The 16,794-nt window shown below is 46.0% G+C and overlaps 1 protein-coding gene across 1 annotated transcript in view; it reads left to right on the plus strand.

The window, feature by feature from the left end:
- Positions 1-16,794, plus strand: part of LOC133138434 (inactive dipeptidyl peptidase 10) — a 41,019-nt gene that overhangs the window by 7,836 nt on the left and 16,389 nt on the right. Inside the window, exons 2-6 of the mRNA XM_061257195.1 lie at positions 8,747-8,864; positions 9,651-9,746; positions 10,182-10,276; positions 11,075-11,146; positions 16,612-16,664. Of these exons, the coding sequence (XP_061113179.1) occupies positions 8,747-8,864; positions 9,651-9,746; positions 10,182-10,276; positions 11,075-11,146; positions 16,612-16,664 (434 nt within the window). The remainder of the gene's footprint in view (positions 1-8,746; positions 8,865-9,650; positions 9,747-10,181; positions 10,277-11,074; positions 11,147-16,611; positions 16,665-16,794) is intronic.

Genomic DNA, 16,794 nt, shown 5'->3' on the forward strand with positions numbered 1-16,794 from the left:
AGCCTACAGCACCCCGGTTCCTCTGGATGAGGAACCGGGGAGGATTGTTACAATGAAGAAGCACTGCTCTGAAAGCGCCCATCTTTTCTCTTCCAAAATGTCTTAGCTCCCCTTCTTCAACTTTGTTACATAACATCATTTTCATACTGTAGACCTAGATAAGAACAGTCTATGTGAACACAAGAAGCAAAAAACAGAAAGAGAAATGAAATACTGAAACTTGGGACAGTCTCTTTGGCTGAGCTTCTCTGGCATTTTCTCTGGGATTTTAACAATGGAGATTAAAGGGAGACTCTGCCTGTCGGGCTTTGGGAAACTCTGCCTCCCTGTCGGGCTGCGGGAGACTCTGCCTCCCTGTCGGGCTGCGGGCGACTGGCTGTCAGACGCTGGCTGAATTGGGGGCTCGTGGTGGAGAAGCGGCGGGAGATGGAACATGGCTGCAGGAGGGGAGGGTCTGGATGGCAGTTATGTGAGGGTGGGGGGAATCTGACGAGGCGAGCTTTTGTGCTCCTGTGTGGCGCGAGGGATGTATGAAAGGGTGAGGAGAGCGCGGAGCGGTGCGGGTGCGAGTTGCTTAGGTCGTGAGTTTTTCCGCAGGGCTATCGGCGCTTCCACATTGTTTGCCTGTAATGAACCGTCAGGAGAGTGCGTCTGCAAGTCTCCACATTATGCAGCTTTACCTTGCGGTGTCCCCGCTAATAATTCCCACTAACCGAAAACATTAATCCAGCTTTGCCTAAATACCTACTGTACACTGTCTCTGTCACTGCAACCTAGCCTGCCTAATGAAAATGATTTATCATACTTAGGCTATCAAATTTTAAATGCATAATAATTATATATTCAAACAAATGTTTTAAAACGATGCTTTGATTAGCCCACGTGTTTTTAGAACACACAAATGACTTATTCATTTGAAGCACGTTTCAAGTTATCGATCAGAAAAAAGATATAAACCCTACTATATCTAGGCTACAAGGTGCACAAATTCCAGCAGCTGGTAGTATCAATCTTTTTGTAAATTAATTTGTCATGGTTTTGTGGGTTGTTACTGCGATGCAGTGTTATCCCAGTGAGACCAGCTTCCCAATGGCACAGCCAGGATTTTATTTTGGGGGTGGGGGGTTTTAAACAATCGTTCTCCTTGTACAGACTGCAGGATCCCAGCTGGGCATATTTTGAACCATAGAGCCACGAAGATAACTTGTGTTCATAAATTGTGAAACAAGAAGTGGTTTTGTTTTTTGTATTGCGTATTATATTTCTATTTTATTGCACAAGATACAAGGCTTTAATTATTTTTTCTTTTATGGTATTGTGTATGTTCCAGTGTCTCTTTGCTCCTATTCTGCTTGCACAGTTCAGAGTCTTCTCTCCGATAGGGCTTCATTGGCTCTCACGTTCTTTGAGAACTATCAAGCCCCTCTACAATGTCTTTCACCTGTTTCTATTGTGTAATCATGCCTTAAAATTAACTTGAACATGCTATCACATTGTAAAACATGTTGCTGCCTTCAAATGTCACACAATGCAAAAATGGTACATTTTTCATGTTATGTACATTTATTGAATAGAATTCAATGTGCAATTTGTGGTTTGGGAATTATAAACAGAACTCACCTTGTGTAGTTGTGGTAAGCGGGTAAATGTGAAATTGCAGTGTAGCAAAGTCTTCTTGAGAGAATAGTCACTGAAACTGAAGAGTGTTTCTGATCTATCAGGCAGGTGTTTGGTGTTTTTTCTTCATTATGACTTAAATTCTTTGGTTATTAATGTTCCCCCTTGACCTACCAGCCCCTTTGCTATTACTGAGCTGACCAATGCTCTCTGTATTCATAATGATGTTCCAAAAAGTATATTTTTGTAAGCTTATTGTTTGTCCTATGTCCTTGAATGTCCGAATGCAATCAAGACTAGATACAGCACACTTTTTCATTTCTGTACTAAGGAAGCGATTAAATACACCTCACTCATCAGAAGCAGCTGAGAAGCCAATTATGCAATTACATTTAGTCCCATGAAATGGGATTATGTTTATAAAGGTAACATGAATCACCTCATATGGATGTAGGTGACAGTGTGCACTTTAACCTCATATTCTTCATTTATTTAAAATCCACTGTGCTGGAGTACAGATCCAAAACAATAGAAATTGTGCCACTGTCCAAATACTTACGAACTACACTGTATATCCTTGGAACGAATGATATTCAAGTTTTCATTTTCATCAGCAGTCAGCCACTGCTGCTTTATATACAATTCACTTTCTGGGTTTTTTAAAATGTCTTTTTAGCTTTAGTGTAGGTTTTTTATTTGCCAATACTGTATTTATGTGTCAATTCAGATGCATACAGCAGTTTTCGATGACCAGCAGCCAGTAGCATGTCAGTGCTTCTTGGTCAAAAGCAAGAAAATACACATCAGTGAGATTCTAGAGGCTCTTGCCTACATATGAACAGATTCATTTCACAGTGCTTATTTACAATGATAGACATACCTATTGGTTGTTTTATTATTGTGCCGTTACTCACGAGCATAACAGTCCCGGTTTATATGCACTGCAGGAAACAGTTCCAACAAAAAATATGATTAAACATAACTTCATATGAAAGCAGTCTCATGGCTTCTGTCATAAATACACGTCTTCCTCCTCTGCCTTGGCGTTCAGTAGACTCCACCCATGGACGTAATGCCCGCCATAACACGCCAAAGCTGCTCAGTTTGGCCATGGCTATGGCAGGCTTGGCGGCGTAATTGGTCGTACACAATTATGCAAATTTCACCCAGCGGCCTCTGCAACAGCTGCAGTAGCGTTACAAGTCTTCCCGACATGATTTATGGTGTTGTTTATGCCTTCTTCTGCAGGTGATCCCGCGAGTCTAATTTATGAATCGCCTCGGTTGTCGACACTGCGCAGAATCTACTGCAAGTGGTCTCAGTACGCACGGGGAGTTAGTTGAATAATTGCACATGGTTTTGAAGCACAGATGCTTTTTTTTGTCTTCGCCTCTGATCTGCACAATGACTTACTGTTTGATTCTCAGCAAGAATGGCAGTGAAATCTGGGTGCATAGATTTTGGAGATGAGAAGTGTTGTGTGTGTATGTGTATGTGTGTATGTGTCTGTATGTATGTGTGTGTGTGTCTGTGTGTGTATTTGTGTGTCTGTGCGTGTGTGTGCGTGTCTGTGTGTATGTGTATCTGTGTCTGTCTGTCAGTGTGTATGTATGTGTGTGTGTGTGTGTGTGTGTGTGTTAGGGGGTATTGTTAAACCGTGAAAAGGAGAGATGTACCCTGGAGGCATGTCTCTCCGTTTTGTAGTGTGTTTCAATTTCAATTAATTGTTTCCCCTGGAGCCAAAATGCTTGTCCATTGTATTGATTGGCTACCTCTTTTAGATGTATTAAACCCTCCCGGCATCACTGGCTACAGCCACCGATTCCTCATGCCAAACCCAGCGGTGCGCCAGCTGCAAGGCCGAAGGCAGCGGTGGGCAGAGCGGTAGACATGGCAGCCAGGGGCAGAGCCTCTCCGATGTTTCAGTACACGAGACAGTCGCCCACGCCAGCTCAGCTCTGCACTGCAGTTGTCGTGCACGCATTTCTGACGGGCCTATTGATTCATCGAAGGTTCCTTGTAACGTCCACCCCGCGGTGCCTTTCCAAATCAATGCGCTGTTCCGATGTGCGTGTTCCCCTCAAGTCGTTGTCATTCAGCGTACCTCTGCTTACGTCTATGTCAGCAAGCCAGGGTAGGATTTGCGTCAGCCACAGAATCTGCTGCTCCTTGGGAACGGCATGTTTAATCCTCTCCGCACAATACAAACACCGTGCGTTTCCTCTCTGTCGGCCGCCGCCTTTTCCCGCCAACCCCCTCCGCCTGGAGTACACCTTTTTTAATTGGAAGCGTGGTCGTAATTTCTGTGCTCAGGGGGGACGACACAGTCTGAGACGCCATGAATCCTAATAGGGAAGTTTTAACATTATCTGGGCAGACCATAATTATAGAGACAACTCTGAAATAAAAACACCCGAGTCAGAGCCGGGATCAGCCAAGCGAACAAATTACACTAATTGAGCCGGGGTGCTCGCCTCGCTCAGTTTAATAACGCACGCCTCGCGCGGATCTCTGGAAGAAGGTGGCGACGCAGGCGGTGTAAGCCTGAATCTCGATAATGAGATTAAACACAAAAAAGAGAACAGTTGTCACGGAGTCGCTTGTTTTGTTGTTGTGGGTGTTTTTTCCCCCCCAGATCATCCACTGATGAAGTCTCCCCTGACTCATCGATCTGTTGATGACAGCTCGCCTGCCCTGAGGCAGCAGAACATTGTTCCGGAAGTGTCCGGAAGTGTCCCCACCGGCCAGGGCATAGTGGTTTTAATTTGGGGATGATATAGCACTGATCTGGTCTTTGGGAAAGCCATTAAAAAATACGGTTTTGGCTAGAGTCCACATGGCAGAGCGATCAATATTTTTTACCTCCTCAGAACTCATTGGTGCAGAGCTGCACATCTATGTGACATGAGAAATAAATATCAGCCTGTGAATTAAGAACTGAGGAACCTTTGGCCATCTCTCGTTCTCAGCTTTCTGTTTTTTTTTATTTCGTGATTGTGACGATGGCCAAGCTGTGAGCTAAATTAGGGAGGGGGGGGTTAGGGTTAGGGATTGTTATGATCATGGCCTAAAACTGGCCCAGTGGCCCAAATGAGAACTGGTCTGCACCAGCTGAAGAGGGCTCCACATCTACACAAAAACTCAGCAATTTAGAATGTGCTTTACTTTGTAAAATATTCAGATCTACGACTGTGATTAGAAATTGAATTATTGACTACCCAGCTCAACTTGTGCTTGGCCTAAAGTTTCAGATAATTCCCTGCCCACCGGCTCTTTTTTTAATAGCACCAGCCATATCAGTTTGCAACCTTGAATCCCCAGCCAATCACTGGCTGAGGGGAAGAGCAGAATTGCATTGGGGCTTAGCAGCATTATACTTTGTGATTAGGCCTTGGGTCTTTAGATTTATGATGTAATCCCATCCCATGTGGTCCCAGTGCTGCCTTCCCATAAGAACATAATGTCAGTACACCTGGAGTCAGTGAACAGGGCATGGGCGAGATTGAACAGAGTGGTGTGTGTGTGCATGCGTGTGCGTGTGTGTGTGTTTCCGCACACGTGCTATGAATGTTGCTTCTCTACATCGTACTGCTCCATAATGTGCTACTATTTCAGCCTCTTAGTATGGAGAAGGTGCTGTGGCCCTGAATAGCTGCTGTGAGAGTGAAAATGGACCAATTAATCAATTTCACTATCCTTGTGAGAATTATGACATGTATTGCCAGTGACACTGACAATGAGTAGATTCAAAATCAAAGAGATCCCTGACATTAGTGCATCTGTGGCCTTTTATTGTATGTGTTTAACTGTGGTCTCAATTGAATAATTGAAATGTTTGTGTGAGCATGTGTGTATATTGTATGTTTGCCTGAGCATGTGCTTGAGTATTTCCAAGGTATCAAATTAGCCTCAAACCATGTGCTCCTGCCAGATATGCAGGAGATAAAATAATTGTTTCTTCTGAATATTGAGCTCAAGAAGAAAATTTGTCAGGAGAAGCAATTATTTTCATATCTACTGCATATCTGGCAGCAGCATAGTGGTTTGAGGCTCATTTGATACCTTGAACACTTGATGACTTCAAGCCATTTAGCCAACAAATGTGTTCCATACTGTGTCAGCATAATTTGCAGCTGAATCTAGTCCCACCCCCAAATTCCCATAGAGATCAATTTGAATGCAAATATTTTAGTGTCACTTGTAGGACAACCTGAATACAAGATATCCAGATTCTGATGATGTTGTTAGGTCAGGAAGTCATGGCATGCGAAGGATATGCAACAAAATACTAAAGATGACTACTCTCATTCACATAACATTGCTGTGTCCCAAACATTATGGTTTCCTGAAATGTTTTTGTAATTTCCACATGGTGAAACCAAAATGTATTAAAATGCCCTTTGTTAAAATCTGATGATGTGCACTTTAACTACAAGCAATTTGTTTTTATTACAAATCTCAAATTGTGGAGAACAGAGACAAATAAATAAATCTGGGTCTTTGTCCCAAACGTTATGGAGGGCACTGTTTATAACTTATGTATGTGTATCAATAGCAGAGAAACTGAAAGCTATTGAGCAAGAGAAGTGTTCTGTGGAGGGAGACACAGGCCAGACTGTGGGTTGTTATTGCCGTGTCATTAAAGACATAGCCTCAGTGAAGAACATTTAAAGGATGCAGTGGTCTGCTAATGAGCAGGTGGCGTTTTTTAAATATTATTTCAGTTTTGCCATATGTGTTTGATCAGCCCAGACTGTTTTCATGTGAGATGAGGCATAGTTTAGATATTTACAGACATTACTGAGCACCTCTTGGCTGTGCAATGGCAGATACAGGGTCATTCGGGGATTTGTGGTTATAAGCAAAAAGATTTAACAAAAATGTCACTTATATAACCCCAAATCAACTTGCTAAAGGGGAAAAAACAAACAAATGATTCTGTCAACATGTCAAATAACTTATTTAAATGTGTGTTTTATTGCACACAAATAGAAATCAGTTTTCTTTCATTATCTCCCTTGGAAACTCGCTCGGTTAAAAATCTACCAATATATAGATGGAACCCAACACACAGTCAAATAGGAGCATTTTCAATTTTTTTTTCATGAAGGGACCGCGTGACTTAATGCACACCTTTTTGCATCAGTGCTAATAGTTAGTGTGTTAGCGAACCCTGGATCTCATGAGAGCGGCTTAAAGAGACATAATTGCATTTTGCTACTTTTAATTTTCTATCCGTTAATTTGTAACTCTGAGGTTCCCATTTCTGAGTTCTACTGTAGTGCAGAAGCACATTTATGTGTTTGTACTTATTTCATATGTGCGTGTGTGTGTTTGTGTGTGTGTGTGTGTGCGTGTGTGAATAAGTGCTTTTTGGTGTGTATATACAGTAAATGTGCATGTGTTTATGGGGGTATACTGTATAAGCATGCAGTTGTATGTGTATGAATGTGTTTAGACTGTGCACAGGTACGTGTGCAGGTGTGTGTGTGTGTGTGTGTGTGTTTGGGTGTGTGTGTGTGTGTGTGTGTTTAGACTGTGTACAGGTAAGTGTGCAGGTGTGTGTGTGTTTGGGTGTGTGTGTGTGTGTGTGTTTAGACTGTGTACAGGTAAGTGTGCAGGTGTGTCTGTGTGTTTGGGTGTGTGTGTGTGTGTGTTTAGACTGTGTACAGGTAAGTGTGCAGGTGTGTGTGTGTGTGTGTGTGTGTGTGTGTGTATGTGTGTTTAGACTGTGTACAGGTAAGTGTGCAGGTGTCTGTGTGTGTGTGTGTGTGTGTTTAGACTGTGTACAGGTAAGTGTGCAGGTGTGTGTGTGTGTGTGTGTGTGTGTGTGTTTAGACTGTGTACAGGTAAGTGTGCAGGTGTGTGTGTGTGTGTTTGGGTGTCCCAGCTTCTTGACAGCTGGTGCCACACAGGGGCCCTGGAGTTTAGCAGATAGATGTGTTCCCTGCCCGGCCTGAGAGGCTGGCTGTAAACACAGAGATAATAAAGGTGGTGTTTTACAACAGTAGCCCATGATTGAGCTCTCAGTGGCAACACCAGGCCACACATTACAGCCCGGACCATCATTACCAGGGAGCTGGCCTTGCCTCTGAAGAGGGCCATGATCGTTTCTGATGGTGACTAATGTCACCCCTCCTCTTCTCAGAGTCATTGAGCCTGAGTCCCAGTTACCAGCAGTTATTCCAAAATGTATTTCAGAACAAGCAGAAGTGCACACACAGACACACACAGACACACACACACACACACAGACAGACACACACACACACACACACACACACACAGACACACATAAGCTGAAAGCCCGAGTATTCCTGTATTTAACTGTTTTACTTAATTCCTCTGTCTTCTTTTATTTGCCTTTTTACTGACAGGAGCAGTCAATTTGCTTAATTAAGCTGCGCCAAAGAGCTGTTGCTTAAGGCGTCCATAAAGGGAGGAGTATTGATAAGAGAATATTTCATAGTCTTTAAGAGTTTACGAATTTTATTTATGATACTATAAAGAGCTGTCCCCCCCCACCCCACTACTCCCCGCACCCCTCCCCCCCACACACAAATATACACAAGCACACAGAGGCAAGTAATGGTCTTACAGGTGAAATTAGTCTTTGACAGAAAAATATAGACGGCAATTAATTTCTCATTTAGTGCTTGACCCCCCCACCCCCCACCCCAGTTATATACTCTCTTCTCTCTGGAGGCCCGCTGTACTGATCCAGCCTCTGGAACAACCCCTGCAGCGAGGCTGTGGAAATGAAGCGGCACTGATGCACTCCTCTCAGCATCTGAGAAACGACTTACCCAGCGTGTGTGTGTGCATGTGTGTGTGTGAGGGGGCCTGATTGTGTGTGTGCATGCAGGTGTGGGTGTGGGGTTTATACTTGTGTGTATGTGGGGTGTGGGTGTGTGTGTGTTTGTGTGAGTGTGTGTGCATGCATGTGACAGTGTGGGGTGTGTGCGTGCAGGCATGTGTGTGAGTGAATTTGTGAGTCTGTTTGTGCTTGAGTGTGAATGAGTGGTTCAGTGTCTCTGTATCTGTATGTCTGTGTGTATGTGTGTGTGTGTGTGTGTGTGTGTGTGTATCTGTGTATGATTGTAATGATTCCTGTATTTCAAATTTGCAGCAGGACATGGGGGGTTCAGGGGGACCGCCGCGAAACTGGAAGGGCATTGGGATCGCCATGGTGGTGATTCTGGGGGTCCTGTCACTGGTCATCCTCGCTGTCATCATGCTGACCCCTGGTGAGAGTGCCTGAGGGGGTGAGGGGAACACACTCCAATTAATGCACACACACACACACTCACACACACACACACAAAGACACACACACACAAACACACACACACACAAACACTCACACACACAAACACTCACACACACAAACACTCACACACACAAACACACACACACACAAACACACACTCGCACACACACATAAACACACACAAACACACACACACACACACAAACACACACTCGCACACACACACACACAAACACACACACACACACAAGCAAACTCACATTCGCACACACACATAAACACACTCACACGCGAACACTCACACACACACACTCGCACACACATAAACACACTCACACACGCAAACACACACACACAAACACACATACTCACACACAAGCAAGCACGCACACACTCACACACACACGCAAACACACACGCAAACTCACACTCACGCACACACATAAACACACTCACACACATGCAAGCACACACACACTCAGACACACATAAACACACACACACATACTCACACACATGCAAGCACACACACTCAAACACGCAAACACACACACACATAAACACACACACAGTCAGGTACACACGCATGTGCAGACACACATGCTCATGTGTTCAAAAAAAGTATACCTTTTTATGGCACGCTGACAACTCACTGATAACTGACATCAACCTTCATGACTTGCAGTGAATTCCATTAGCTTTGGTTCTGGAAGGAGAGTAGGACAGGAAAGTGTTTTTGCTCATCATTCGCGCCTCTTTTCAGAGGAGTCCCGGCTCTCTCTCCTGTCCCCCCTGACTGTAGAGGACTTGGAGGCTGAGGAGTTCAAAGTTCACGACCCCTGTGAGACCTGGCTAAATGGTGAGAGCTGCCTCATAGACTCAATGTGCCAGAGAGAACGTTCAATGGAAACCAGGCGGGTTCATGTTCCTGTTCACCCCTTCATCCGTATTGGCATATTTTTTTGGTCCAAATGTATCACCCTCTGAATTTAGACACAAAAGTCTGTCAATGCTTTCCAAACGTAACTGTAATGATAAAACTGTCATGTATTTGAATAATGAAGCCACATATTCCCCAGAAGGGTAATAGATTTAATACCCTTTATCTAACACTGACTATAGGCAGCAATGCAATTATTATTTGGCATGCTACTATATGGTACGGTATGGAATAAATAAAAAAAGTACTTCCTGTTTCTCTGAGGATCCCTCCAGAGCACACCCCTGTTTGTGTCCCTAGCCCCTCCCCTGGAGTGTTTCCTCTTGATCCCGCTCGTGTGTTTTTCTGTCACAGAGAACGAGGTGGCACTGCGCAACCGGGCCGGATCCGTGCTGAAACACAGCCTCCACCTCAACCTCACCTCCACCCTGCTGGACAACTCCACCTTCGTGAGTCACAGCAAAGCGGCTAACTGTGGCACCGTGCTGAGGTGAGAGAGGGGGAGAGAGAGAGAGAGAGAGAGAGAGAGAGAGGGATTGAGAGAGGGGAGAGAGAGAGGGAGCGAGAGAGTGAGAGGGGGGGAGAGAGAGAGAGGGAGAGAGGGGGAGAGAGAGGGGAGAGAAAGAGATGGGGTGAAAGAGACAGAGATGGAGCAATAAAGAGAGTGAGAAAGACAGTGAGAGAAACAGAACCTGAGAACGAGAAAGAAATGGGGTGAGAAAGAGAGACAGAGAGATAGAGAAAGAAAGACAGAGAGGGGGAGAGAGGTAGAGCACCCAAGTATGCCCATGCAGTGGCTGCTTCCTCTCTCTTTGCATTGGGCTGGCTCACAAACGAAGCCTTTGCATCTGACTTCAAAGAGATTATGGAGCAATGGTGATGCTACGCAACAGCCTCAATCAATGCACAGCCTTATGTGGGTCACCCCCCTCACAGCTCAGCACGCCGTCAAAAACAGAGATCTCTCTTCCCTTTGCCACTCCCTCGAGTGCCACCCCACACTTCATTAATATTACCCTCATTAGCCCCACACACTGCCCCATATACACATGTACAACACACACACACACACACACATCAGTCCTCCCACAGGCACATGCTCCCATGCAGTGCTGCATTGTGGAGAGGGAGCTGACCCAGGTCCTCTGGGGCAGAGCCAGTGCCTCTCTCTCTTTCACTCTGCCTCTTTTTCACTCTCGCTTTCTCAATCTCTCTCTCTCTCTCTCTTCTTCCCTCTGCTTTCCAAGGACCTGAAAGCCGTCAAGTTCCAGGTGTCCACCGACCAGAGGTTTGTCCTGTTGGCCTACGACATTCACCCGGTGAGAAAGATGTGGGTCGGAGAAAGGGTTACAGCTTCACCTCACTGCCGGAGCAGTCCTTTACTGCCCTAATTTGGGAATCTGTTTTTGTCATCACATTTGCACACTTGCAAGAGTGACCCTGCAAAGAGGCACGGAGTGTGAAGTGTCCATTTGCATTAAAAACGGTCTGTCTGCCGCTGCCCTAGTTTGCTTTCTGAAGGACAAGCACAGCAGAGATCTGTAAGCCCTGATGCATAAACAGCAGTTTTATTCAATATTTGCTTTCCTCCGACGCTCTTTTTCTGCTGGCGAGAGGCTTTGTTTCCGCGGCGTTGAGAGCATACCGGCAGCACTTGCGCAGGGAGTGCGCGCGAGGGAAGCCCGGCTCTCAGACAAAGAGAAACAGAACCGCCAGCCCCGCTTGTGCATGATCTGTTCTCCGTGCGAACGGCAACCGAAACGTGTGGGGAATTGAATATTAAATCTCGGAGGTGGGAGGGTGAGCGCTAATGCGAGCTGGAAGAAAATCAGTTTTACGTTCGGGAGGAATTGCAGCGAGCGCGATAGAGGAGGGGTGCCAGATTCTACAGATTGCCTCGCTGTTGTCATTTTTTCCTAAGTGCGCGCTGTAAATGTGAACGGGAGGCATATGCCGGGGGCACGCAGGGTGGCTGAGGCATCTCACCGGCTCTGTAAACCGCAAGGAACGTGTTCGTCTTTCCTCTTCGCCTCCGCCAGCTAGACGTCCTCCTATGACCCTCTCCAAAGTGTAAATAACCGCGCGCTTAATAAATTGTTTTCACTTTTCCCAGCAGAGCGACAAAGAGGTGCTGTAGGAGAGCAGACGAAATAAAGAGAAAAGGGTATTAGAGAGAAAAATCTCTGTCAGCACAATTCTTATTGCTTATTAAAACCCGCACTGAAATATATCACAGTTCCCTTGTGTGTGTGTGTGTGTGTGTGCGTGCGCGCGTGTGTGTGCCCTTTACACTGTACATCATATTTTCTGCATTATTCTGTTGTCATCGTTGCTCTTTAAATCTAAAAAGCATTTACCAACAGCAGTATCTGTTTACAGAGAGTCCCAAATAGCCTTCGATCTGGATTTTATTCATAAGATAAGGATTCCCGGTCACGTTTGACGGATTGTGTTGGCATTATCCAGCGTGAATGCAGCCCGCTGGAGGAGGAATATGAAAGGGCTGCAGTCTGTTTGTATGCGCCTTTTGTTTCGCATGCGTTCTTCTTGCCAATTTGCATTTCCTCCAAGTTCAGAGGGATCTGTCATCTGTACAGATACGTCTGCAGCCCTGCTGTGAGAGAGCACGCACGTGTGTGCATACCCTCGTGTGCGTGAGAGACTCCCAGCGCCTTTCAGGGATTTAAGGGTATTTTTTGTAATGGAAATGTGTGTCCGTGTCACAGGGAGGTGAGGGAGTATGTGTCCATGGAGGAGCGAGAGAAAAGGTTGGCTTTTCTGTCTCCTCTCCCGTTTTCCCTCCTCCGCCCCTCGCTCTGTGGGTGTTTTTTTGCTGACGGAGGCGTTTTGCGCTGAACGCTGGCTGCCTTGTTTATAGGGGAGGCTGAGAGGGGGGCGGTCTGTGGAAGATGGCTGCCAGGGCCGCACACTGCCGATGAGGAATGAGGCAGCATGTGCCAGCTGTCCGGCCCGTATCAATCAAAGGGGGGCGGGCGTAAATTCAAGGCTTTTTTTCTCTCCTGGACCTGGGCAGCGAGCACCATGGGTGTTGTGGTCCACTGGAGGGCCAATGATTTGTAGGCAAGAAGGACAGATTAATATGAGGACCTGCGGCCCTAAAGGGGGGTGTCCATGTGTGGTGGGAAACACCCTGCAGCCAAGCAGGGAGGTCATATCAGGTGGCGATGGCTGAGCTGTACAGGTGTACCATCCAAGACACAGCAGGACAGAGAGAGGGAGGGAGGGAGGGAGGGAGAGACAGGAGGCCAAAAGGAGAGGAATGGAAAGAGAATTCATTACTGGAGAGATGAAGGAGAAGCAGGAAGAGGAGGCAGAGACTCGCTGTCAGAGGATGAATCAAAAGAATGAGGGGAAAGCTTGGTCGCGGTCCCAAGGGCCGCTGTAATCGGGCCGTTAAAAAGCTGCTTTACGCGGCCTGTTTAAACGGCTCCTTAGAGTCACTGCTCTGTCGCTTCTAAATAACCCCCCCCCCCCCCCCCCACCTCCACTCAAACCTCCCCTCCCGCCCCCCCGCCCCACACTCCTGAGCCCTTTTATTGCGACAGCACAATAAGGCCTGCGGGGGGAGCCAGACATTCTGCTGAGGCACACGGGGGGGGGGTGATCTGCGATTCTCCACGCCCTGCGAAGCCTCATCAAGATTCATCCTGTTGCTCCGGGCGCTTCGCACGTGTTTCCCTAATAGCGACTTATGAGCCGGAGCCGCGGCTGTTGACAAATCCTAAACAGCTAATTACACTGACAAGTCTGCCCCCCCACCCAAGTCCCATGCTCCCCTGCCCCCCTGCTTGTAAAAACTCAGTAGCTCATTTGGCCTCATGAGCATTATTCCTTCCCACTGCTCTTAATAGCTGCTGCCTCTCACAGTTTTAATATCTGACTGTCATTCTCTTATGATATAGTGCTTCGCTGTGGTAGTAAGTTAGTAAGTCTGTTTGTGAATGGAGACCACCCCCACCCCCACCCCCTCCGGCATACTCACGCCCCGGTGTCCATTACTCAATCTGCATCTTCGTTGGAAGAAATGTACCTCTGAGAAAGACATTCCTTCGTTTCATGTAGGGAAATGGTTGCAGTGGTCCCTTAAGGCAGTATGAATCCTTTAGACGTACTGCTGTTGCGGATGTTCAGTTGGATTTAAAGGGAGCGAGGCTAATCCACTGACTTCCCTGCAGACCACTGAGATGAGAACTTTCTCTCCTTAAAGTTTTCTGTGGAACCTCTTCCTCAGCAGCTCTGCAGCGTGGTGTGAACATCATGAGGTCCTGACGCCTGTGTCTGGGCCCCCACTCGAGTTTCAGCACTGCATTAAGGTCCATCCACACCAAGAACTATAACTATAACGATAACTTTAACGATAACGGTGGGACACATGACACATCCACACTGATGAACAATAACGTTCTGTAAATAGTCTCTTGGCTATGTCATGTGCCATTTTGATTCCCTGTAAATTTGATTGGATTTTCATTGGCTGTCAGTGCTTTATCGTTCATGCAGCAGGAAAAAACGCTCTCTGGAAGTGATCCCAACGCTATCGTTCTTCACTGTCGTTGTCGTTGTAGTTGTGGTGTGGACTCCGCCATCCACTTGAGTAAGAACCTTCGTTTTAGTTATGGTGGATGGGCCATTACTTCCAACGCTTCCCATTCCTCTGACAGACGAGGGAGATACGCGACCGTGTAACGGATGCCTCTGTTTGGGTGGCCGTCTCTGCGCGTCTTCCGACGCCGCTCCTCTGTCCCCTAATGGAACCGAGTGGATAGGCAGAGCTGTGTAAACTCCAACCGTGCCATTAATCTCACAGACTGGGAGATCTGTGCGGATCAGCAATCTCTGCAAAGCTGGCCCGATCGAGCGTTCCCCCCACACACCCCCCTCTCATCTCCGCTCTGAAGGCAAACCTTGGTGGGAATAAGAAAATAACCGCACTGCTCTTTAGTATGCCGCGGAGGCTACGGCCCTGTTCCCATTACGGACGGACTCCTCACTACGGTACTCAGTCTTACAGAGGCTCTGTGTTAACTCTGGAACCACCTCACTTTGTTTTTGGCTGGCGTTCTTCAGGGAGAGACCGTGCCTGGAATCAATAACGTTCTTATGCAGGTTGTGAATATATTACGCTCGTAGAAAGCGATGCGAATCCACCTCCCTTTAAAAAAAAAAAATGTCCGAGTGGTTAGAGAGAGTGGACACGTTTGCTCAGTGGAAGTAGTTTTAGTTGGCGATCTCATGGGCCTTTGAAACCCAGATTCCCTTCCTCCCCTCGCCCCAACTCAGGCTCCGGTCCTGGACTTTCCGACGAGGTACGGAATTGATTGTAATGTGCTTACTAATTATTTCCGAGGCAGTCTGATGACCTTGTCTTGAATTATATGATTAGCAAATCAAAACTGATGTCTGTAAGAGCAGATAATAGCCTTATGGTAAGGGAGGTGAATGCTGGTGTCTGAAAGTGGCTGTGCTACTTGTCTATGCGGAGGTTCCGTAATGTTATGGTATAAGGTATGGGGAACAATACTTCCGGTATACTGCTGTGCCTATTAAATAGCTGTATATACACGATAGCTAAATATACACAAACTACGTAACATTGGAGTCTGGATTCAAAGTATTTTTTTCATGGTTTAACTACATAGCTATATACTGAATACAATGAGATTTCAGTTCGTAAAAAGTCATGGTCTGTGTTATTAGATTGCCGAGATAGGCTCAGCCTCCCATAATGCTTTCCCGTTCATCGTGACAAAGTTACCACAACTGGACCTTCGTAATGCCACTTACAGTGTGTCTGTATTAATTTATTGTCCCTTTATTGTAACTCGTGCAACGAAAAAAATCTCACTTAACTGGCATGATCCTATCTCATAAACCAATAGGATACATTCAACCAATGTCAGGTGCGTTTGGGGGAAAAATAACCCATGGGCGTGAATGTGTTGGTAGGCTACATGCCATGAGACTGGTCATCCCAGGATAGATAATGTCATCGTTGCTACACAACTCTGATCATAAGCTAGTAAATGCAAACATTTTTAAAAAGCAACAAAAAGCTGAATAGCAATTTGCGCATGATCTGGAGCCTTGTTATTTTGTGAACGATTTAATGCCTCATTTGCTAATTAAGTTGTTGTTACCGTCTATGATCAAATCCGCTAGCATAGCAATTAGCAGTATACCGGAAATGCCATTGCTAGTTGCATGCAGACAGAAAATGGAGGGATACAAATTTATGTGCATTCATCAAATATTGATATTTCACTAAAAAGCCTGAATGGTTCTGAGCAGATAAGCATCTTTTGTTGAAGGCTAATAAGGAGACTTTTTGAAACCATCCTTTCATGCACCATTCATTGAAGTGGTGGGTGTCCTGTGCTGACCTCCCTTTCATCCAAAGGAAAGCAGGATGCTTGCATCCCTATCTAACTTTAAGGGAAGTAGCAGCATTATAAACTTTTGATTATTTGGTGAAGTTACCTTTTAAATTGAAGCGAGTACTAAACTCACAATACTGTGGGAGAGAAGCAAGACTCACTGAAATTAAGCACTAAAAATACATTGGGTGTTTTCTTCTTTCAGATTGAAAGAGGCCATAGTTTGTGAGTGTGTGATAGTTTGAGTCAGATGTGTGTGTGTGTGTGTGTGTGTGTGTGCCTGCGTGTGCGTGCGTGCGTGTGTGTGTGCCTGCGCCTGTGATCCGTTGTGTGCGTGCCGGTGTGTAACTGAGGGGCGATTGAGTCCACACTGTGTTCTGCTCCTGCAGGTGTTCTCTCACTCCTACACAGCCTCCTATGTCATCTACAATGTGATCACCGGGTATGTAGAGCCAGGCTGTTTTCTAGCCCTTTCCGAAGCATGTGCACAGCCACGGTAAACCTGGCTCCGGGAGTTTGACATGCGCCATCCATTCCCGTCAGCATTCCCTCAATCCGATTCCCACACTCTG

This window comes from Conger conger, chromosome 10, assembly GCF_963514075.1.
Source record: "Conger conger chromosome 10, fConCon1.1, whole genome shotgun sequence".
Classification (NCBI taxonomy): domain Eukaryota; kingdom Metazoa; phylum Chordata; class Actinopteri; order Anguilliformes; family Congridae; genus Conger; species Conger conger.